This window comes from Trachypithecus francoisi, unplaced genomic scaffold (genome assembly GCF_009764315.1).
Source record: "Trachypithecus francoisi isolate TF-2019V2 unplaced genomic scaffold, Tfra_2.0 Lachesis_group5, whole genome shotgun sequence".
Taxonomy (NCBI): Eukaryota; Metazoa; Chordata; class Mammalia; order Primates; family Cercopithecidae; genus Trachypithecus; species Trachypithecus francoisi.
The window spans coordinates 82,838,458-82,862,606 of NW_022681470.1; the positions used below are offsets into that span (position 1 = coordinate 82,838,458).

Sequence of the window (24,149 nt, forward strand, 5' to 3'; positions counted from 1 at the left end):
CAGCCCACAGTAGGAGAGGAAAAATGTGAAGAAAAAAATATTTCTTAAATTTCAGAGTTAGAGAAATATGTTGACAACACATTACTAGGAAAAAAAATAAAAAGCTACAAACAAAATATGCACTATTACTATTTTTTAAATGAGAGACAGAGAGAGGCAGGAGGAGGAAAAACAAAGAGAAAAGTGTACCTAAACTCATTTAGTGAGATTACAGGCCATGTTTGTTTTGTTTCATTTTGTGTTGTGTGTGTGTGTGTGTGTGTGTTTTTTTCCTTGTAATGATTTGGTTTGCTTTGCAAATTTTTTAAAAATAATTTCACACTAGCAGGGAAGTTGCAAGAACAATACAAAAACTCCCTTATACCCTTCATCTCTATTTCCAAATTCTTAAAATTTACCCTATCATTTCTCTCATATATATATGTAATGTTTTTCTGAATCATTTGGAAGTAAATTGCAGACATGTTGCCACTTGACCCCTAAATAGTTCAGTGTGCATTGTTCATTATATACTCAGGTTTAGTTTATTGTCCCAATAATATCTTTTATTGCAAAATAGAATATAAGTTTTGGTCAAAATTTCAATTCATGATTTCTCATTGTATTAAGTTTACATGTCTGTTAAGTCTCCTAGTAAGTATTTTATTTGTTTGTTTGTCTTTTTATTTAGAGGTGAGGTCTCGCTATGCTGCCCTAGCTGAACTTGAATTCCTGGCCTCAAGTGATCCCTTTGCCCTAACCACCCAGGTAGCTGGAACTATGGGTGCGTGCCACCATACCCTAAATCTCCTTTAATCTATAATAGTTCCTCAGTCTGCCTTTGTCTTTCACAACTGATGTTTTTGAAAAGTACAAGTACAAGCTAGTTACAGTGGTCTCTGACTATCCACAGGGAATTGGTTTCAGGACCCCCTGTGGATACTGGAATTCTTGGATATTCAATTCCCTTATATCAAATGATGTAGTATTTGCCTATAATCTACACACATCCTGCTGTATAATTTAAATCATGTCTAGATTACTTATAGTACCTAATACATAGTAAATGCTGTGTAAATAGTTATTAATCTGTATTGTTTAGGAAATAATGACAAGGAAAAAAAGTCTGTACAGTTCAGTACAGATGCAGACATTGTAGGCCTAACTACATGGTACAGGTCAGCAATACCTTAACATTTTCTGAAATTTTTTTTCCTGAATATTTTCAATGTGAGTCTGCTTGAATCCATGGATTTGGAACCCATGGATATACAGAGCTGACTGTTTTTTGTAAAGTGTCCCTCAGTTGGGATTTAGCTGATATTTTCTTATGGTTAGATTAAGGCTATGCAGTATTGTAGTAGTATCACAGAAGTAATGTTACATCATTCTTGGTACATCATATCAAAAGGCCTGTTATATCAATCTGTCTCATTACTGGTGATATTAACTTTGGTCACTTGATTAAAGTGGTTTCTGCCACTTGTGGGAACTTTCAGACCATGTACATACATTAAACTTTCACCTTCTGGTTTCTAAAGTTCATTGATAATTTTTGACTGAATTACTACTATATTGTTTACCAAAAGGTAGCTTACTAACTCCACAACTTCTCCTAAATTTATTTAATGATGTTATCCTATACAGGAAGAGCTTTTCTTTCTCTTCCCTTTGTTTGTTTATTTATATCAGTATGGCCTCATGGATTTCTATTTTATTCAAGGATTATAATTGGTTACCATCATCATTTATTTTGACATTCAGTTGTCCCAAATTAGATCAGTGGAACTCTTCATTGTGTTCTTAATTTGTAGTTGTTTCCAGATTTTTGGCAATGAGTATATGATCACTTTTTGTACTTAAGGGGAAAGAAAGCTACTCTTTTAAAATGTTAACTGATGAGTCATGTGCAAATTCTTGCGCAACATGGAAGCTCTTTTGGTAATATAGTAAGATCTTCGGTATTAAAATGATTCGTAAGGCCACTTCAAACAATGAAATGCTATGATTCTAAAAACATGTTGGTTTACATTTTTCACATTAAAATATTTATAAATTTTTTTATTTTGCAGCTTTAATAGTCCAGACATGACAATAGACCCTGAGTTTCGGCTATGGTTAAGCTCAAAATCATACAGTTCTTTTCCAATTCCTATTCTTAAAAAGGGTTTAAAGGTAAGAACAAAGTATAACAGATTTAATATTGACTGAGGAGCCCTGTTTGAATGTAAGTTATCTTACATTCAGAACTCTGAGTTTAAAAGAGAGAGCTAATTATGATAAATTCTGAAATGCTAAATTTCTGCTTTATGCTCAGCCCCATACTGGGGATCAGGAAGAACACTAAAGTAGATTCCTACTTGCAAGGAATTCACAAATTATGTGTGATTTTCTCAAACAAGGATGTTAGACCTCAAATTACTATAAAGCAAAATTTACAATTTGTGTTGCCTTCCTGCCCTTCACTTCTCTAGCATTTCTTATTTCTGCCCTCCTTAACCATTTTATCATTAATTCTCCAGAAAGGGTCTGACAGAAAGCAGGCTAAAACTGTTTACTAGAAAGTCCTTATTAAAGATTATCTGGGACCTCTCATATCCACTATTGAGGTTGAATAAATAGTAAGAAAGTCCATTCTGTTAGACCAGGGTCCAGTTGACCAACAGGCGGAGTCCTAATAGCAGAGAAAACTGACCGATGGCATGGGCAGAAGGGGATACCCAGACTCCCGAGCACGTGCACACTACCAGCTTTCACAGAAGTGGGTGGGCATGGAGAAAGTCCGGTGGATGAAGCACTTTCTAGATAGAGCCCCAATCCAGCCTAAGAAACTTCCTGCCACACTGCTTCCCAGCTCTGCCCATCTCCTGTATGTACCTACCCAAACTGACAGTACTGAACCACTTCCCAACAACCCAGCTCCTGGGGCAGACAGAACAGGGACTGGAGAAACCCACAGCTCTTAGTCTGAGACTCGAAAGATTCCACTTATCTCCCAGAGACCAGCAGACCATGCTCTCAGACAGCCTGGTATCTTTGGCCAGGAGAGGGGGATTGGGGGGTGGAGGTAGGGGAATGAAGGGTGTCAGAGAGGAACAGAGATAGCGCTTCAGGGAATATTTCATCCTAAGTAGTCCATCGCTCCACCTCCACTTTAAGTCTCCATCAGCATTTCAAATGTGGCTTATGGGAGTTTTTCATATGCCATTATTTATACAGACAGAGATGATAATTTTCTTGATATATTAAAAGAGCACCTACAAATAAGTCAGAAAAACATTAACATTCCATACAAAATGGGCAAAGGACACAAAAGGTCAATAAACATACTTTAAAAATAAACATTCAACCTCTAGCTATCAGAAAAATACAAATCAAAAATGGCATTAAATTGGCTAAGATTATAACTATGATATAGTTAGTGTTATTAAGGATATGATGAAATAACTACTCTCACATAATGCTGACAAGGTAATATCAGGGAGATATTAATCCAGAAAGGAAGGTAATTTCACAGTATATAGATAGTGCTTATAAATTTCATACAGTTTGATCATGGCCCACTTCTAGGAAAAGGCCAAATATAGTATGATGCATTTGTGTGATAAAACAGTATGCTGTCACTAAAAATCAAAACCAACTCTCGTTCTCTCTCTCTCTCTCTCTCTTTCTCTCTCTGCTCTCTCTCTCTCTCTCTCTGCCCTCCTTCCACTCACTTTCCCCTTCAGATATAGTTCCTTAAGGGAGTGGACAGACACCTACTTTTAGATATATGAGAATGAGTTCTTTAAAGAATCAATCATAGCAGTCGGGAAACAGTGCTCTATAAATATTTTCTCATTTCTGCACAATTAGGGCTTTCTAAGCAACAATTGCTGGCAACCTGAATTAAAGGATGTTTGAAAGGCAGACATGCCTTGGAAAATAGAGAATATCTCCTCTACTGTGTACAGAGCCATTTGCTCTCATTCTAAGGGTGACAGAGTCAGAGAAGCTTGTCTTTTGCCTCCTGGAGCCACTTACCTTCTCAGGGTGATAAAACAGAGCCATTTGCTTACACTCCAGGGGTTATAAAAACCTAGAGACCTCCTCTTTCCCGGAGAAGATTTGTTTACATTCCAAAGCAAAAGTCTGTCTCTCTTTCTCTATCTCTGAGAAGAAGAAAGGCTGCTTTGCCAGTCATTCTGTAAGCTCCAAGTCTCATAATTTGAGTCCCCCTCTTATGGTACAAATCCCACTATGCACACACAGGACATGGGAATCTGATCCCTGATCCAGAAATCTCATGTTCACACACACACACACACCAGCTCTATGCCATATATACATATATGCATACATTTATATGTCATATATAGATATCCATACAACTTATGTGTGTGTGTGTGTTTATATATAAACTGTGCAAGGAGGGTAACATTTCAGACCCTTCACAATTTCAGACTTAACAGCCACACTCTCACAAAAGCCCTCCAATTGATTCCCTCCCCACCTCACCCTCAGTCGCTCATCATTTCCATTATTCTAGTTAAGAAGTCAACCAAATGGACTTCCAATGCAACCAAAGAAATGTAGTAACATACCCAGTTAATTGTTCTCCTGATGGTTCAGTTAGTGCTGATGCTGCTGTTGATTCAATTGGTGTTGTTTCCCATGATTTGGGACCCCCTGTATCTGCTGCCTTGCAGAGGCCATGCAGCCTGCGTCCTGTTACAGCCTCATAACTGCCATTGACACATAAGTTTAGGCTCCCATAACTCTTCATTGTCAAAGTTCCTAAAATCCCAAGCCCTATGCTCTGAACAAATAAGAGTGCTTTTAATCACATTATACTTCCGATTTCAAAATACGAATTGGAGCAATAGAAAATCTGGGACAATCCTTTTAGAGACGTTTTTACATGGCAAAAGAATAACACGAGATTTTGGATTTGCCAGTGAGTCTTGAAAATAGTTACATTCTTGCCCAGTTCTTTTACCAGTGTTGTAGAAAGACAAGTGCCCTATAGACCAGTGCCTGCATCTGTCCTCACATGCCATTTTACTCACATCTGTTTTCAAGATTGCCGTGGAATCTCCCCAGGGATTGAAAAGTAATTTACTTCAGACATTTGGATGTACTGGGAGTGGAGAGGTAACAGAAGAGATATTTGAAAATCCTGACTGTGGACAATGGTGGAAAAAACTTTTATTTAGCCTATGTTTTTTCAATGCTGTGATCAATGAAAGAAAAAGTTATGGAATATTGGGCTGGAATATTGCTTATAAATTTAATTCTTCAGACTTGGGGGTAAGTGTAGTCTCTTCAAAACAAACAACAAATAAATAACAATAAGATACAAATTGAGAGCCTACTATGTGCCTACACAAATACTAAGTGTTTTACATGGTGGTAAGAAAATGAACTCTATAACTAGAGAATAAGGGCTAACGTTTAGAAACATGGTCTTTGGGCCGGGCGCAGTGGCTCATGCCTGTAATCCCAGCACTTTGAGAGGCCGAGGCGGGCAGATCACGAGGTCAGGAGATCGAGACCATCCTGGCTAACATGGTGAAACCCCATCTCTACTAAAAACACAAAAAATTAGCCGGGTGTGGTGGTGGGCACCTGTAGTCCCGGCTACCTGGGAGGCTGAGGCAGGAGAATGGTGGGAACCCAGGAGGCGGAGCTTGCAGTGAGCCGAGATTGCGCCACTGCACTCCAGCCTGGGCAACAGAGCGAGACTCCACCTCAAAAACAAACAAAAAAGAAACACGGTCTTTGATGCCAGTTTTTCTGAATCAAATTGCAGCTCCACCACTTACAGCTGTACAAGTATGTAATCTATTGGGCAAACTAACCTCTCAGAGTCTTAGTTTCCTTGGCCAAAGAAAACAAACTGGGGGAGACCAAATGTCAGTACTGACTCCAGAGGATCATTATATAATTACAGGCAAACTTGTTAATGTAAGTACAAAGCTCAATCAAAAGGCAAATAATATATTGGGGGAAATATTTGAACCATATATTAGACGTGTCAGACACATCGAAGAGTGCCTGACAGACATAATTTACTATAAAAATGTTTGTTTGTTAGTATGACTTACTCGTTTAAAGCAAGAGAGATTCCATTGACCCATTGTTTGGGGAAAAATTTAGCTCAATCGTCTTTCTTTACTATTCTCTATATAGAACCTTCTGTTCGTTCTTTATTGCAGGGTGTTTTCTTTATTGCTAAAATAAACACGTGGTAGCATCTGCTTAAATTTTTCCCAGGTTAACTTTCTTGCAATTGTGCTTCCAGCATACAACATTACACCCTTGATTACCCATTCATTTATATATTACAGCAATTTAAAAAAAAATTTCTGAGGAAAATCTTGATTCTGCCTCTGGATATTTATAACCTAAACCCACTCTAGATAGGTAGCCTTCCTTGTCTTCCATATGTTTCTATTAGGCTTTTCAGTTTTGAAAAGAGGCTTTCATACTTACTGCAAGTTCAGCTGCCTGTCAGACATAATACTTCTCTACCTAACCAGGAACACAACATAAAACACTGCATTTGGGATATTTATTTAAAAGTATAAGCTCAAGCACCCTTCTGTCAAGGCCTTATTCAAAGCTCAGTCAAAAGGCAAATAATATATTAGGGGGAAATGTTTGAACCATATATTAGACATGTTGGTGTCTACTGTAAATAATTGATATTTTTATTTAAGTAAGAAAATGAATTCAAAGAAAAAAGTCACCTTTAATAGAAACAGTATAATGTCTAAATTAACAAAGAAAAAACGGAAAATAAATAACAATTTGACCAAGATATCAAAATAAAAGGGAGAGAAAAAACAAAGCAAAATAAATAATAACATAAAGCAATATGGAAGGAATGTTATCAGTCATTCTATTGAGTGTAAATGGACTGCATTCTCTCAATAAAAGGCAAGACTATTAAATTGGGTTACAAAACAAAACCCAGGAATATGCAATTTATAAGAAAAAGTGAAATTAATGAAGAAATTTTGAAACTATCAAGAAAATAACAGAAGAAAGCAGAAATGGCAATATTAATATCAGTCAGAATATAATGACTGAGAGTGCTATATTCTTCAGACAACAGCATATTGTAGCATATATATATATACACATATATATACACAGGTATACATGTACATATATATGTATATATGTATATGCAATTCTTGTGGGAAATTTCAAAAAACCACCATCAGGATTGTACAGCTCTAATAAACAAAAATAAGACAAAGAATAGAATAATATAGTCAACAAATTTGATTAACAGATGGATCAAGAGACTACCATCCCTCTAATAAAGAGTATATAATAATTTTTTCAGGTAACCAAGGAATTGTTACACAACTCAATCACGAGCATGGCCACGAAGAAAAACCTTTAATGATTTTATGGGCCATATTATCTGAACACAATTTAATATAATAAAAATTCGACCCCTAAAAATCTTAACAACTTGGATATTAAGAAACATAACTCAGGCCGGGTGCGGTGGCTGAAGCCTGTAATCCCAGCACTTTGGGAGGCCGAGATGGGTGGATCACGAGGTCAGGAGATGGAGACCATCCTGGCTAACACGTTGAAACCTCGTCTCTACTAAAAAAAAATACAAAAAACTAGCCAGGCGACGTGGCGGGCGCCTGTAGTCCCAGCTACTCGGGAGGCTGAGGCAGGAGAATGGCGTAAGCCCGGGAGGCGGAGCTTGCAGTGAGCTGAGATCCGGCCGCTGCACTCCAACCTGGGCGACAGAGCCAGACTCCGTCTCAAAAAAAAAAAAAAAAAAAAAGAGGAACGTAACTCTAGATAACCTTTTATCAAATAGGATATTAAAAGAGAAATCGGCCAGGCTCGGTGGCTCACAGCTGTAATCTCAGCACTTTGGGAGGGTAAGGTGGGTGGATCACCTGAGGTCAGGAGTTCAAGACTAGCCTGGTCAACATGATGAAACCCGCGCGGTGGCTCACGCCTGTAATCCCAGAGCTTTGGGAAGCCTAGGCGGTTGGATCACCTAAGGTCGGGAGTTCGAAACCAGCCTGACCAACATGGAGTAACCCCATCTCTACTAAAAATAAAAATTAGCCGGGCATGGTGGCACAAGCCTGTAATCCCAGCTACTCAGGAGGCAAGAGAGTCGCTTGAACCCAGGAGGTGGAGGTTGCGGTGAGCTGAGATCGCAGCACTGCACTCCAGCCTGGACGACAGAATGAAACTCCGTCTCAAAAACAAAAAACAAACAAACAAACAAAAACAGGGGGAATCACAGGCTGTGCAACATAGAAAGCCCCGTCTGGAAAAAAAAAAAAAAAGCCAGGTGGCACGCCTGTACTCCCAGCCACTTGGGAGGCTGAGGCAGGAGGACCACTTGAGCCCAGGAGGTTGAGGCTGCAGTAAGCCGTGTTTGGGCCACTGCACTCCAGCCTGGGTGACAGAGCGACACCCTGTCTCAAAAAATAAAAATAAATAAAATTACAAATATCTCAAACACAATGGAAATGAGACTACTTCAGACCAAAAATTACATGACAGAACAAAAGCTATAGTTAGGGAAAAAAAAATGTTTGGCCTTAAATGTCTCCACTATTAAAGAAAACATACGGGAAATAAATATCCATCTTAAGAAATTAGAAAACAAAAGAAAATAAAAGCTAATAAAGAAATTCTTTATACATTTTAAAATTGGATTTTTAAAATTCTTTTCATATATTTTTTAAAGCTTACAGCTATAAAAAATTGAATTTTGATAAGACATAAAATTTGAAAATCTAGATGAAGCCAATGATTTCCTAGAAAATACGAATTATCAAAATTGACTCAAAGAGAAACTGAAATTTTGGTTAGGCCAATTGCCACAAAAGACATTGTAAATGACACCAGAATGAGATGTTTTTACAGCTTAATTCACTCTGAACGTTAAGAAACAGATAGTATTAATATTATATATTCTAGACCTTAGTAAAAGATCACAATCTCCCCAGTTTATGAAACAACATAATGTTAATATGAATACCTGATAAAGATATTAATAATATACATAAGAACTGTAGATTAATTTCACTCAGGACTTGAGATGTAAAGATTCTACATAAAATATAAGTTGATTTCAGCAATGAAACAAAAGAGTAATACACTGTAACCAAGTTGGTTTTATTCCACTAATGCAAGAATGACCCAGTAACTGGAAATTTATAATCCTAATTTATATGATCATCTCAATAGATGTAGAAGAGGCATTTGTTATGAATTTTGGAGCCATTTCTAGTAAAAACCTAAAGTAATAGGATTAAAAGGAACCACTTAAATATGAAAAAGACTATCTAAAAACAACAATGAATAGTATGCCACATAGTCAAACACTGAAATTGTTTCAAATAAAACCAAGAATTAGATAAGGATGCCCATTATCACCACTGTCATTCAACAGTGTCTTAGAATTTCTAGTAAATGCAATGAGATAAGAAAATTATAATAATTCATATTAACATTGTAAAAAGAGAAAAAACTATCTTTTTATTGATTATATAATTGTACATCTAGAAAACCTAAGATACTAGTAAAACAAAATCTAATAATTAGAGAATTTCATAAAGTAACTGGATAAAAATGTAAAGATGTAAAGATCAATAAAGCCTCCCTGATAATAAACACCCAGGAATGGAAGTAGGCAAAACGTTACTTTCACAGCAGTGATGAAAATATTTAAATACTGAGGAATAAATTTAACATGAAACGTATGGGTCCTAAATAAAGAATAGCATAAATTAAAGAGAAAAGAGAGGTATAACATTTGTTGAGAGCTTAAAATATTTGGATTGCTTTATCCAAATTATTTAATTCCCACAACAACATTATGAGGTAAGAACACTAATTATCCTCATTTTACAGATGGGGATATAGAGGCACAGGCCACCTAAGAAACCTGCCCAAGTTACATAGGTAATAAGTGGAAGTCTGATTCCACGTTTATTTTTTAATCCTGCCTCCCCTAAATAAATGCATCAATGTTCTTTATGGAAAGACTTCCCATATCCTAACTATCAATTCTTCCAAAATTAATAATCAAATATACTGCAGTTCCAATTAAAATCCTATTAGAGAAGTTTTGGAATTAATAAAATTCATATGGAAGAACAGATGCTGAAGAATAAGCTAGAAATGTACAAAAAAGAAAAATCCTGAAGGGGTCTTCCTTCACCAGATATGAAAACATGGTAAAAATCCACTATACTAAAATCAATATTGTTTGGCAGAGAAGTAGATAATAAATCGGTGAGACATAGTTGAGAGTGCAGAAATCTAAGCTTTTATGAGATTTTAACATTTGACACAGGTAATATTTCAACTCAGGAAAAAGGAATTTGCAAAAAGTAAATGATACTGGTATGACTGTCCATCTAGCTGGAAGAAAATTACTGGTTCCTTTATCTTATATCCTATAGAAAAATAAATTCCAGAATGGAATAAAATTTAAATGTATAACAATATAAGTAACCAAAATAAATCTAGGAGATTACATGTACAATCTTGGAGTTGGGAACAAGTAACCCTAATTGAAAACCCAGAACCATAAAAGAAGAGATAGGCATATTTAATTACAAAAAACTTTTGTATGGCAAATGGTAGCAAAATAAAGTCAATGGACAAATGCCAGATTTAGGATAACGCAGATGACTGACAGAGAGTTAATATCTGTGATATACAAAGAGCTTTTATCTATTAACAAGAAAAAGACAAGCCAAAGGAAAAATAGGCGGTGTACAGAGAATTGTATTTAAATGACCAACTGACATAAGAAAAGATGTTCAAAATAACCAGTACTAGGTGAAATACAAATTAAACTAACAGCAAACGTACCGCCCATGAGACTGGCAAAAATTAAATAAACCAACATTTCCTGTTAGTGGCAGGGATGAGAGAACAGTGACAAAGAAATTCCTTCACACAGTTAGTGTAAATATGAATTGTTACAGCCACTGAACATTGATAACCGAAATATATTGTCCAATTGCGGCACAGTGTGTATGCTAAACTAGCATTTGTGGCGGGGAAAAGACAGGAAAACAGAAAGAAAGGGGGAAAGGAGGGCCGGGCGCGGTGGCTCACGCCTGTAATCCCGGCACTTTGGGAAGCCGAGGCCGCCGGATCACAAGTTCAGGAGATCGAGACCATCCTGGCTAACACGGCGAAACCCCGTCCGGGCGTGATGGCGGGCGCCTGTAGTCCCAGCTACTCGGAAGGCTGAGGCAGGAGAACCCCTTGAACCCGGGAGGTGGAGGTTGCAGTGAGCTGAGATCGCGCCACTGCACTCCAGCCTGGGCGACAGAGCGAGACTCCGTCAAGAAAGAAAAGAAAGAAGGGAGGAAGGGAGGGAGGAAGGAAGGGAGGAAGGGAGGGAAGGACGGAGGGAAGGAAGGAAGGGGGAGAGGAAAGGGAGGCGGAGATGAAAAATAGTTGAAGAGCACAAGGAGGATAGAAAGGAGAGGAGAAGCGAAGGAAGGAGAGAGAAGAGAAGAAGTCAACCTATGTGCAAATAGAACGTCTCTGTAAGAATACACAAGAATTCTGTCAATGGTGCCCTCAAGGAGAGGATCTGATGGCTAAAGTCGGGAGTGGAGGAAATCTTACTTTATTACCTTTTTGCGCTTTTTGAATTCGGTACCACATGCCTGCTTTGCCTATTCAAACAAATAACAGCAATTAAATAGCTCAATGCCTATTCAACAATAACAAAAAATAACTAGTGGATAAAAGTGAATGTCCCAGGGCAGGCACGTGCCTCACGCCTGTAATCTCAGCACTTTGGGAGGCCAAGGCAGACGGATGGCTTTAGCCCAGGAGTTCAAGACCAGCCTGGGCAACATGGCGAAAGCCCATCTCTACAAAAAAATACAAAAATTAGCCAGGCAGGGAGGCTGAGGAAAAAAGCTAAGGTGGGAGGTTCGCTTTAGCTGGAGAGGTCAAGGATGCAGTGAGCCAAGATCACACCACTGCACTCCAACCTCGGCAACAAAGTGAGACCCTGTCTTAAAAAAAAGGTCTCACTTTTTTTTAAGTCCCAATGTTTGTGTCTTACTATATATATATATTTATATATATATACACACACACACTATTCTAGTAAATATAAACTATTCTAGTAAGACAAATGAAATATATATAATAAAAAATATATATATTTGTCTATATATATATATATATTTTCTTCTTCTTCTTCTTCTTCTTCTTCTTCTTCTTTTGAGACGGAGTCTCGCTCTGTCACCCAGGCTGGAGTACAGTAGCATGATCTCAGCTGACTGTGACCCACTATGTCCTGGGTTCAAGTTATTCTCCTGCCTCAGCCTCCCAAGTAGCTAGGATTACAGGCACCCGCCACCACGCCTGGCTAATTTTTGTATTTTTAGTAGAAATGGGGTTTCACCATGTTGGTCAGGCTGGTCTCAAACTCCTGACCTCAAATGATGCGCCTGCCTTGGCCTCCCAAAGTGCTGGGATTACAGGCTTGAGCCACTGTGCCTAGCCTATTTCTATAAATTTTTTAAAAAGAGAATATATGTAGCTGTTTGAGAGTTGATTTTATGTTAAAAAGTCAGAGTGAGTAAGCTGGAAACACATATCGAAATAATAAAGACTCATGGGTTTTCTAAAGGTTGCCATTAAGGTGTTGGAAAATTCCCTGAGAGGACAGCCCAGTATTTCATGGCAAGCACTGCGCTACCTGATTGGAGAAGTGATTTACGGTGGCCGGGTAATTGATAATTGGGACAAGCGATGCTTGAAGACCCTGCTCTACAAATTTTGTAATCCTGAAGTGCTGAAAGATGACTTCAGTTTCTCCAGTGATGGGGTAGGAAAAGAATTAATCTTCTTGCATTTCTCAATAATTTTAAAGTAAACATTGTTGCATTATTTAAAATACATATTTAAATGAATTTTGATGTTCATTTTTAAAGGTTTTTATTAGCTTTCAGTATTATAAAAGTAATTTACCCATGACTCTATTAAATATAACATTGTGCAGGGCAGTAAACAAAAAGAATGATTTAAAAATAGTTCATGTCCTCTAAGAACCCAAAGTGTAAGATACAAAGCACAAGGGAGCTAACATTTATAAATCAGTGATTCCATGCCACTCACTTGATATATGTTTCTCATTTAATGCTCAAAATAACCATAGGGAATAGATGCTATTGTCAGTTTACAGAAATCCCACATCTCTTGTTCTTTATCCCCTCTTCTCCCCCTCAGTTTCTATCCTCTATCCAAACCTTCACATTCGTGGAGCAGAAAACTCCATATTAGACATCAGCAACTGTGTGTGCCTGTCGAGTGCCTGCTAGCAGAGGAAAGAATCCTACAGACCTCTGACCTTAGACTGTGGAGGGTTGGACTTGACATAAACTTTGATGGGTGGGAATTTGGATAAGAGAGGTGAATGGAAGATGAAAAGGAAGATGACAGCTGTGGGTGATCACTGTGAGCTGGTATATCAAGAGAAAGAGAGGTCATATCCAGGTTGTCTGTCTGGGGTCTTGACGATATGGATAGATAAAGAAAATAGTAAAAATATTTTAGGGAAATTCATTTGTAAGGCATCTATAGAATGGATAGCAATGGTCTATGTTGATGACCCTGAGTCAACAAGAAGGCATTAAATTATGTCCTTTATGCACTATTTGCTAAGGAAGAAAAATCTATGAGAGCTTTTTTTTTTTTAAGATTTCCATCTAAACAAACAAACAAACAAACAAACAACTGTCTTAAGGCCGGGTGTGGTGGCTCATGCCTGTAATCCCTGCACTTTGGGAAGCTGAGGCAGTGGACCACTTGAAGCCAAGAGTTCGAAAGCAGCCTGGCCAACATGGTGAAACCCTCATCTCTACTAAAAATACAAAAATTAGCCAGGTGTGATGGTGTGCACCTGTAGTCCCAGCTACTCAAGAGACTGAGGCCTGAGAATCACCTGAACCCGGGAGGTGGAGATTGCAGTGGGCCATGATCACACCACTGTATTCCATCCTGGGCAACAGAGCAAGATCCTGTCTGAAAAAAAAGAAAAAAAAAGTGTTTCAAATAACATATTAGTTAAATTTAGGGTCCCTGGCCAAGTGTGGTGGCTCATACCTATAATCCTAGCACTTTGGGAGGATGAGGAGAGTAGATCACTTGAAGTCAGGAGTTCGAAACCAGCCTGGCCAACATGGTGAGACCCCATCTATACTAAAAATACAAAAATTAGCCAGGCATGGTGGCTCACGCCTGTAATCCCAGCTACTCGGGAGGCTGAGGCATGAGAATCACTTGAATCTGGGAAGCAGAGGTTGAAGTGAACCGAGATCATGCCACTGCACTCCAGCCTGGGTGATAGAGTAAGACTCCATCTCAAAAAAAACAAACAAAAAAAAAAAGTTTAGGGTTCTTTAAATTGCCCAAAGAATACAATGTGCATGGTTTTGTACACACTATTACATTAAGTATGCACTAAGAGAATAAGGTATACTGTAACATACAGTATACAATCGCATTGGCAGGATTATATTACATGACAGAAGTGTATTCTGAAATTTATATTTCAACTCAGTTGCTTTAAAACACTGGGAATTTTATGACAGTTTCAGCTTGCCAGCTCTTCCTGTTTTTTGTCATAATCTTGCTTCTTCTGCAGGTAATTTTTTTATCAGTGACTGTTATTTGATTTTTCCCTCTGACCTTTATTAATTCTTCAACATTTTCCTTAATGATATCAAGAAAGCCACCACCACCCACTTTCCTGACCATATGAACAATGCATTTCTCTTTTTGGTCAGTGATCAGTTATTCTTAAGATCATTCTCACATTCCTTCTATAGGTTTTACAAAAGTAAAATGATTTGTTCAAGCCTTAATTGCACTCATTATCTATGGGTGGTCAGAATCACCCTCACCTTTAAAGTGTTTTTTTTTCTTTCTCTCTTTTCCCAACAAGAAAGTTATACATGCATATCATATGCACATTACAATACAGTAGTCCCAGATGTTGCTTTTTACAGTGTCTAAAATATACAACATGCAATAAGAAAGCCTTCGGTATAAAATTTCATGGGAAAATATTGTCTTCAAGCATTACTGAAAGTAGATATCTTATTCTGACAAAAACTAACAAAGTGTTCAGAAGTAGCAGGATTGAAGAAAAAAGCTAACAAAATGGTTAAATTTTCAGATATGTCAACCAGTTCCAGGATCTGCAAGCATAAAGGACTACATACACATTATCCAGTCCTTACCTGATGATGACCCTCCCGAGGTCTTAGGAATACACCCAGAGGCCATCAGGAGCTGCTGGGAGACCCAAGGCGAAGGGTTTATTGAAAATCTGATTGCCATGCAACCAAAAACTACCACTGCCAACCTCATGATCAGGTAAGAACTCGCTAAGAAAAACTGTTGGTCAAAAATTATCAGGCTGGGTCTGGCAGCTCACGCCTGTAATCCCAGCACCTTGGGAGGCTGAGGTGGAAAGAATGCTTGAGCTCAGGAGTTCCAGACCAGCTTGAGTAACACGGTGAAACCCCGTCTCTACAAATAATACAAAAATTAGCCGAGTGTAGTGGTGAGCACCTATAGTCCCAGAACTTGGGAGGCTGAGACCCTGTCTCAAAAAAAAATTCTTTTGAAGAGATATGTAGAAAAGTATAGTCTACATGGTAAAGAAACTAAATTCTACTTCAATTAGTTCCTTATGTATTTAAGTTCTAATTTTTCAATTTGTACGTCTAACAAATTTTAACACTTTTAAAAGATATTTGAATGTTTGCTCCCATTTATAAACTTAATCAAACATTTTCAAATATATTAATATTCATTATAAAGTTAATGTACTTTAATTTGTCTGCCAGACCTTCTCAAATCTTTGAGCAACTTTTATAAATCTAATAATCAAATAAATGTGGTGAATCTTAAATTCTCTTATTCCCTAATATTATATATCTATCTAATGAGATTTCAACCTAAAATCATAAATCAGTTTCTCAATTATCTCTTTTAATTGGGGTCACAAGACTGACCCCAATCTAACACAAGGTATTACGAGGCCCAATTCTCTTAAACATTACAAATATTTAAGATACCAACATATTATAAGGAAATGCTTTTAATAAACATACTAGATATGCTTATTAATGTCCCTTTGGTCACTTTGAGAGGCTATAATTATCCCAATCTTGCTGCCTTTGCTTATTAGAGACTTGTCTGTGGGACTTAATTCAAAAATCTATCATATTCAATGTAATTTCCTTAGTGGTAGCAAATCTTTGCCCTCTGAAGGTAAGTTTGATTTTTGACACCTTTCGACCTTTTGAATTATTTGAAGCCACCTGGATTGAATTCAATGGAGAAAATCAACTTTAAAGTCAAAACAGTGAGATGACAAAGTAAGGAGCCATGTGACCTCAGGTGTTCTGTAAACTGGTACCGAAGCAGCACTGTTGGACTAAATACTTAGTGGCAGCTTTAAGGTTATTGCTTATCTTGAAGGACGACATTCATTTGACTGTGAAACCTGGAGTGTTTGTTAAAAAATTAGTCCTGGCCAGGCACGGTAGCTCACACCTGTAATCCCAGCACTTTGCAAGGCCAAGATAGGTGGATCATGAGGTCAGGAGTTCAAGATAAGCCTGGCCAAGATGGTGAAACCCTGTCTCTACTAAAAATACAAAAAATTAGCCGGCGTGGTGCTGGGCACCTATAATCGCAGCTACTCGGGGGCTGAGGCAGAGAATTGCTTGAACCCGGGAGGCGGAGATTGCTGTGCGCCGAGATTGCACCACTGCACTCCAGCCGGGGCGACAGAGCAAAACTCCGTCTCAAAAGAAAAGAAAAAGAAAAATCAGTCCCTGCTAGTAAATAGAGCAACAGAGAGAGGGAACTCAAAAGAGATGTGCCCCATTTCCTACTCATCCACTAACTAAGGAGGTCCTCCCACTTCCCTGGGCCCTGGTTTCATCATCTTTAAAAGGATTCCAAAGAGCTCTTCCAGCTCTAGTGTTTAGTGGTTTTGTGTAGTACTGCAGCCTCACCTAGGCCTGAACACACACTCCCCCTGTCACCACCCACGGACTGTGTGATTAAGAAGCCCTACGTGTCAACACAGGAATGGGGCAAGCAGTGGAATCCTCCATGCAGCTGCTTCAGCATGCTCTGTTTAGTTGCCTCCTCTTTTTCATTGTCTTGCAGATGCATTCAGATGATTATTTTACAAAGAAATCCTTAAAAAGCTTTTATAATACATATTTCCTTGCAAATGTCTAAAATACATTGGACAGTTTCTCGTCTGTAAAATGAATTTCATAGTCTCTGCAACTAAACAATAGTATAGTTTTGCGGTTCTGTGAAGATACGTTTATCTTCAGATGGAATTTAAGCAGAGGGCCCTCTAACATTAGATAGATCTGTAGCTTGTTATTCTCTTGATTTCTTTTATTTTCCTTTCCTTTTCTTTTTTTTTTTTTTTTTTTTTTTTTTTTGAGATAGAGTCTTGCTCTGTCACGCAGGCTGGAGTGCAGTGGCACGACCTCGGCTCATTGCAACCTCCGCCTCCTGGGTTCAAGTGATCCTTAACGCCTCAGCATCCTGAGTAGCTCAGACTACAGGTGCCCACCATGCCTGGCAATTTTTTTTATTTTTAGTACAGACAGGGTTTTACCATGTTGGCCAGGCTGGTCTCAAACTCCTGACCTCAAGTGATCTGCCTGCCTCGGCCTCTCAAAATGCAGGTATTAGAGGCATGAGCCACTGTGCCCAGCCAATTTTTATGTTTTTAATTGACATAATAATTGTACATATTTCTGGGGTATATAGTGATGTTTCAATACATACAATGTATAGTGATCAGATCAGGGCAATTCACATGTCCATCATCTCAAACATTTATCCTTTGTGTTGGGAACTTTCAGTATTCTCTTCTAGCTAATTGAAGATGTATAATCTATTTTTGTTAACTATAGTCATCCTACAGTGGTATAGAACACTAAACTTATCCCTCCTGTCTACCAGTAATCTTGAATCCTTTAACAAATCTCTCCCCATCTCCCCCTTCCTGTTCTGTGTCTCATTCTTTTCTTGGTTTCTTTTGCAGACCTGAGCAGAGTAAGGATGAACTGGTGATGGAAATTGTATCCGACTTGCTAAAGCGGCTGCCACTGACAGTGGAGAAAGAAGAAAGTGCTGTTGGAACTCCAAGCACATTGAAGAGCATGATGTCAAGCTCCATTTGGGAGTCTCTTTCTAAAAATCTCGAAGGTGAGCATGAGACAGGAGTAAGGCATCAGGAGTAAGGTAAACTTACTCTGGCATCAGGAGTAAGGTAAAGATAGGACAAAAATTCCATAGAAATGAAAAGACTGAGATAAGATGGAAAATTCAGTCTCTGCCTCCTCTCTCCAAGTTGAAAAACAGAGAGCACAGAATAAAGTCATGCTTTAGTTTGGGGGTGGGTAGCGTGTGGCACTGAAATCAAAAGTGAAGAAATAAGTGTAGCAAACCAGAAAGCAGCAACTCTGCTTGGGAAATTCTCAAGAGCTCTTAGGTGCCTGGTCTCTCTGCCTATCTGCCTTCTGGAACAACAGAGGTTTAGATGGACCTTCTGCTGAAAGACCACTTGACTCAGAAGCTAAAGGGAATCAGGGCAGGCCCAGGAAGACAGAGGAAGCCTCATTGCCCAGAGATGGCTCCAAACCCAGCTCTAAGGGGCTAAATTGCTAGACTATGATAATTTTCCCAGTTAAATTTTAATACCGATATTTTATCCCTTTGCAGAAGTTTATTTGGGAACCAAATATTGAGCAATAGTCTATCAAAACAGTATTATTGTTGAGTCTCAATCAAAGGTCGGCAAATTAGGACTCACAGGCCAAGTCCAGCCCAGCATTTGTTTTTGTACAGCCTGTGAACTAAAATGGCTTTTGCATTTTTTTAATGGCTGAAAAAAATCAAAAGAAGAAATATAGTTTGTGACACATAAATGTTATGTGAAATTCAAATTTGAGTGCCCATAAATAAAACTTATTGGAACACAGCCACACTTATGACATATTGTCTATGCATCCACACATAGTAGATAGTGTGGCTATACCAGTATATAGTGTGGCCGCACTCACACCGCAAGGGGAGAGTCGAGTAGCTTTCAGAGGTGATGTGGTCCCCATACCCTAAAATGTTTGCTATCTGACCTTCTACAGAAAACATTTATCAACCCCTGGTCAAGATACATGAAATTCCCTTAACTTTCAAAGCCTAAGTCTCTCCATGTAAAGCCTCTTTTTAATCTATAAAATATCAAAATTTTATCTCTTTTTAAAATCCAGATCACGACCGCCTTATCCATTGTGTCTTACTAACCTTTTTGAAGCAAGAAATTAAACGATTTGATAAGTTATTATTTGTCATACATAAATCCTTAAAAGATCTTCAACTTGCTATAAAAGGAGAGATCATCCTCACCCAAGAATTGGAGGAAATACTTAACTCTTTTCTTAATATGAGAGTGCCTAAATTGTGGCAGGTAAGCAATTATTATTATTTCCTATTTTCTTGCTTGCTTGAAATAAATGTCCAAGCTCAAGGGAATGGTGAAGTTAAATGGTGCATCTGTGTGATGAAATATGTAACTCTTAAAAGATGCTGACGTACTTTTTCATATTTTCACATCTCTGAAGTTGGAATGCCTCTTAACAGTCACCGTTAGCCACAGGCGGCACCGTCATGTAGTTCTCATTCTCTGTGTGTGTGAACTATGTATCATGGCAGTTCATGTCGAAGTAGATGTACTCTTGGTATTATTATAAGTGTTAGGTTTCATTGCTTTTAAAATAGAAACAAAGCTGAACAAAATGATGAAGAAATTACTGGGTCGTGGTCTTAAACAGAAGACCAAATTGTAAAAACACAAAATTTATTAGACCAGAAATTATAAGCCATAGAAGATCTGGCAGCACAGAGTAGGAAATTAACAAGCTTGATGTTGGACACAAACACTATTTCTCCAGAAATGAACTTCTCCCCTTAGGATTAGCAATGGCCTTTTCCAGAACCCTGAATCCTATACCAGATTAAAAACCTGTGTAGACATGTGAAAAGATGTTCAACATCATTTGCTTTTGGGGGAATGCAAATCAAAGCCGCAATGAGATACGACTTCACACCTACTAAGATGGAGATAATTAAAAATACACAAAAACAAGCATTGGGAGAAATTGGAACCCTCATGCATCACTCATGGGAATGAAAAATGGTGCATCTACTTTGGAAATAGTCCAGTAGTTCCTCAAAAAGTTAAACAGAGTTATCATTTAGCCCAGCAATTTCACTCCTAGGAATATACTCAAGAGAAATTAAAATATAAATCCGGATTGGGCATGGGACCTCATGCTTGTAATCCCAGCACTCTGGAAGGCCAAGGTGGTGAATCACCTGAGGTCAGGAGTTCGAGACCAGCCTGGCCAACATGGTGAAACCCGTCTCTACTAAAAATAATAATAATAATAATAAATGGCCAGGCATGGTAGTGGGTGCCTGTAATCTCAGCTACTTGTGAGGCTAAGGGAGGAGAATTGCTTGAACCCAGAAGGCAGAGGTTGGAGTGAACCAAGATCATGCCATTGCACTCCAGCCTGGGCAACAGAGGGAGACTCCATCTCAAAAAATAAATAAATAAATAAATAAATAAAGTCCACACAAAAACTTGCACATGAATGTTCATGGCAGCGTTATTTATAATACCCAAAAGGTGAAAACAATTCAAATGTTCATTGTCTGATGAATGGATAAAATATGATATGTCCCTGTAATGAAATATTATTCAGCCAGCAAAACGAATGAAGTACTGACACAGGCTACCATATGGATAAAACAGTAGCTCTTCTGTGCTAAGTGTAAGAAGACCATCACAAAAAACCACATACGATATGATTTCATTTACAGGAAATGTCCATAATAGACAAATCCATAGTGACAGAAAGTAGATTATTGGTTGCCTCAGTTTGCGGGTGACAGAGAATTGGAGAATGGATGCTGAGAGGGTTTTCTTTTGGAGTCATGAAAACGTTCTACAATTAACTACAGTGGTAGTTGCACAACTCAGTGACTATAAGAAAAACCATTAACTTGTACACTGTTGTACCCTTTAAATAAGTAAGTTGTATGGCATATGAGTTACATCTCAATGAAGTTATTTAAAAACCTATGAGAAAACATGAAGACAGACAAGAGGAAACAATAACAATTATAATTCTTTAAAACTGAATATAAGCTGTGATGAAAAATTGAGATGTAGAGACACATCCAAAATCATAGGACTTCAGAGCTTAAAAGGCTCTTAGGGAATCCCCACTCCAATGACCTTATTTTACAGATATGGAAACTAAAAAGCAGAGAGGCCTTATTACATTCTTAGCAAGCCCCATGGTGAAACAGCTAGGACTCTACAAATGCAAAGTAAGGCTGAAAGAACACGGCTGAGTTTGTACACTCTAGGTACAGTCACATGTGGCTGAGACCATTGCTCACTTGACAGAGTGACAAGAGGTAAGATGAGTCAGGTAGAAATGTCCGGCTTGGGCAAATGGGTAGGAACTAGTGCATTCAGAGACAGGGTGAGCAGAAAGACGTGCTGTGTGAGGAAAAGATGAAGAAATCCTATTTTGGACATGGAAAGTGTGAGGAGCTAGAGGGGCTCTCAAGTGGAGCTATTGAAAAGCAACGGGACTGATCTTAGTTATTTCTTGCCTTCTGCTAGCTTTTGAATGTGTTTGCTCTTGCTACTCTAGTTCTTTTAATTGTGATGTTAGGGTGCCAATTTTAGATCTTTCCTGCTTTCTCTTGTGGACATTTAGTGCTATAAATTTCCCTCTACACACTGCTTTAAATGTGTCCCAGAGATTCTTGTATGTTGTGTCTTTGTTCTCATTGGTTTCGAAGAACATCTTTATTTCTGCCTTCATTTCGTTATGTACCTAGTAGTCATTCAGGAGCAGGTTGTTCAGTTTCCATGTAGTTGAGCTGTTTTGAGTGAGTTTCTTAATCCTGAGTTCTAGTTTGGTTGCACTGTGGTCTGAGAGACAGTTTGTTATAATTTCTGTTCTTTTACATTTGCTGAGGAGTGCTTTACTTCCAACTATGTGGTCAATTTTGGAGTAAGTGCAATGTGGTGCCAAGAAGAAAGTATATTCTGTTGATTTGGGGTGGAGAGTTCTGTAGATGTCTATTAGGTCTGCTTGGTGCAGCGCTGAGGTCAACTCCTGGGTATCCTTGTTAACTTTCTGTCTCATTGATCTGTCTAATGTTGACAGTGGAGTGTTAAAGTCTCCCATTACTATTGTGTGGGAACTAAGATCAGAGCAGAACTGAAGGAGATAGAGACACAAAAAGCCCTTCAAAAAAATCAGTGAATCCAGGAGCTGGTTTTTTGAAAAGATCAACAAAATCGGTAGACTACTAGCAAGACTAATAAAGAAGAAAAGAGAGAAGAATCAAATACACACAATAAAAAATAATAAAGGGGACATCACCACTGATCCCACAGAAATACAAACTACCATCAGAGAATACTATAAACACCTCTATGCAAATAAACTAGAAAATCTAGAAGAAGTGGATACATTCCTGGACACATATACCCTCCCAAGACTAAACCAAGAAGAAGTTGAATCCCTGAATAGACCAATAACTGGTTCTGAAATTGAGTCAATAATTAATAGCCTTCCAACCAAAAGAAGTCCAGGACCAGACAGATTCACAGCCGAATCCTACCAGAGGTACAAAGAGGAGCTGGTACCATTCCTTCTGAAACTATTCCAATCAATAGAAAAAGAGGGAATGCTCCCTAATTCATTTTATGAGGCCAACATCATCCTAATACTGAAGCCTGGCAGAGAAACAACGAAAAAAGAGAATTTTAGACCAATATCCCTGATGAACATCGATGCAAAAATCCTCAGTAAAATACTGGCAAACCGAATCCAGTAGCACATCAAAAAGCTTACCTACCATGATCAAGTTGGCTTCATCCCTGGGATGCAAGACTGGTTCAACATACACAAATCAATAAATGTAATCCATCATGTAAACAGAACCAAAGACAAAAACTACATGGTTATCTCAATAGATGCAGAAAAGTCCTTCAACAAAATTCAATAGCCCTTCATGCTAAAAACTCTCAATAAATTCAGTATTGATGGGACGTATCTCAAAATCATAAGAGCTATTTATGACAAACCCACAGCCAATATCATACTGAATGGGCAAAAACTGGAACCATTCGCTTGGAAAACTGGCACAAGACAGGGATGCCCTCTCTCACCACTCCTATTCAACATAGTCTTGGAAGTTCTGGCCAGGGCAATCAAGCAAGAGAAAGAAAGGGTATTCAGTTAGGAAAAGAGCAAGTCAAATTGTCCCTGTTTGCAGATGACACAATTGTATATTTAGAAAACCCCATCATCTCAGCCCAAAATTTTCTTAAGCTCGTAAGCAACTTCAGCAAAGTCTCAGGATACAAAATCAATGTGCAAAAATCACAAGCATTCTTATACACCAGTAACAGAGAGCCAAATCATGAGTGAACTCCCATTCACAATTGCTTCAAAGAGAATAAAATACCTAGGAATCCAACTTACAAGGGATGTGAAGGACCTCTTCAAGGAGAACTACAAACCACTGCTCAATGAAATAAAAGAGGACACAAATGGAAGAACATTCCATGCTCATGGATAGAAAGAATCAATATTGTGAAAATGGCCATACTGCCCAAGGTAATTTATAGATTCAATGCCATCCCCATCAAGCTACCAGTGACTTTCTTCACAGAATTGGAAAAAACTACTTTAAAGTTCATATGGAACCAAAAAAGAACCTGCATTGCCAAGACAATCCTAAGCCAAAAGAACAAAGCTGGAAGCATCATGCTACCTAACTTCAAAGTATACTACAAGGCTACAGTAACCAAAACACCATGGTACGGGAACCAAAACAGAGATATAGACCAATGGAACAGAACAGAGCCCCCAGAAATAATACCACACATCCACAACCATCTGATCTTTGACAAACCTGATGAAAACAAGAAATGGGGAAAGGATTCCCTATTTAATAAATGGTGCTGGGAAAACTGGCTAGCCATAAGTAGAAAGCTG

The 24,149-nt window shown here is 38.3% G+C and overlaps 1 protein-coding gene across 1 annotated transcript in view; it reads left to right on the plus strand.

Annotated features, from left to right (window-relative positions):
- DNAH14 (dynein axonemal heavy chain 14) overlaps window positions 1-24,149 on the plus strand; it is a 604,313-nt gene that overhangs the window by 566,614 nt on the left and 13,550 nt on the right. The window contains exons 76-81 of the mRNA XM_033199195.1: window positions 2,052-2,154; window positions 5,041-5,268; window positions 12,635-12,832; window positions 15,185-15,384; window positions 18,098-18,261; window positions 19,326-19,522. Of these exons, the coding sequence (XP_033055086.1) occupies window positions 2,052-2,154; window positions 5,041-5,268; window positions 12,635-12,832; window positions 15,185-15,384; window positions 18,098-18,261; window positions 19,326-19,522 (1,090 nt within the window). The remainder of the gene's footprint in view (window positions 1-2,051; window positions 2,155-5,040; window positions 5,269-12,634; window positions 12,833-15,184; window positions 15,385-18,097; window positions 18,262-19,325; window positions 19,523-24,149) is intronic.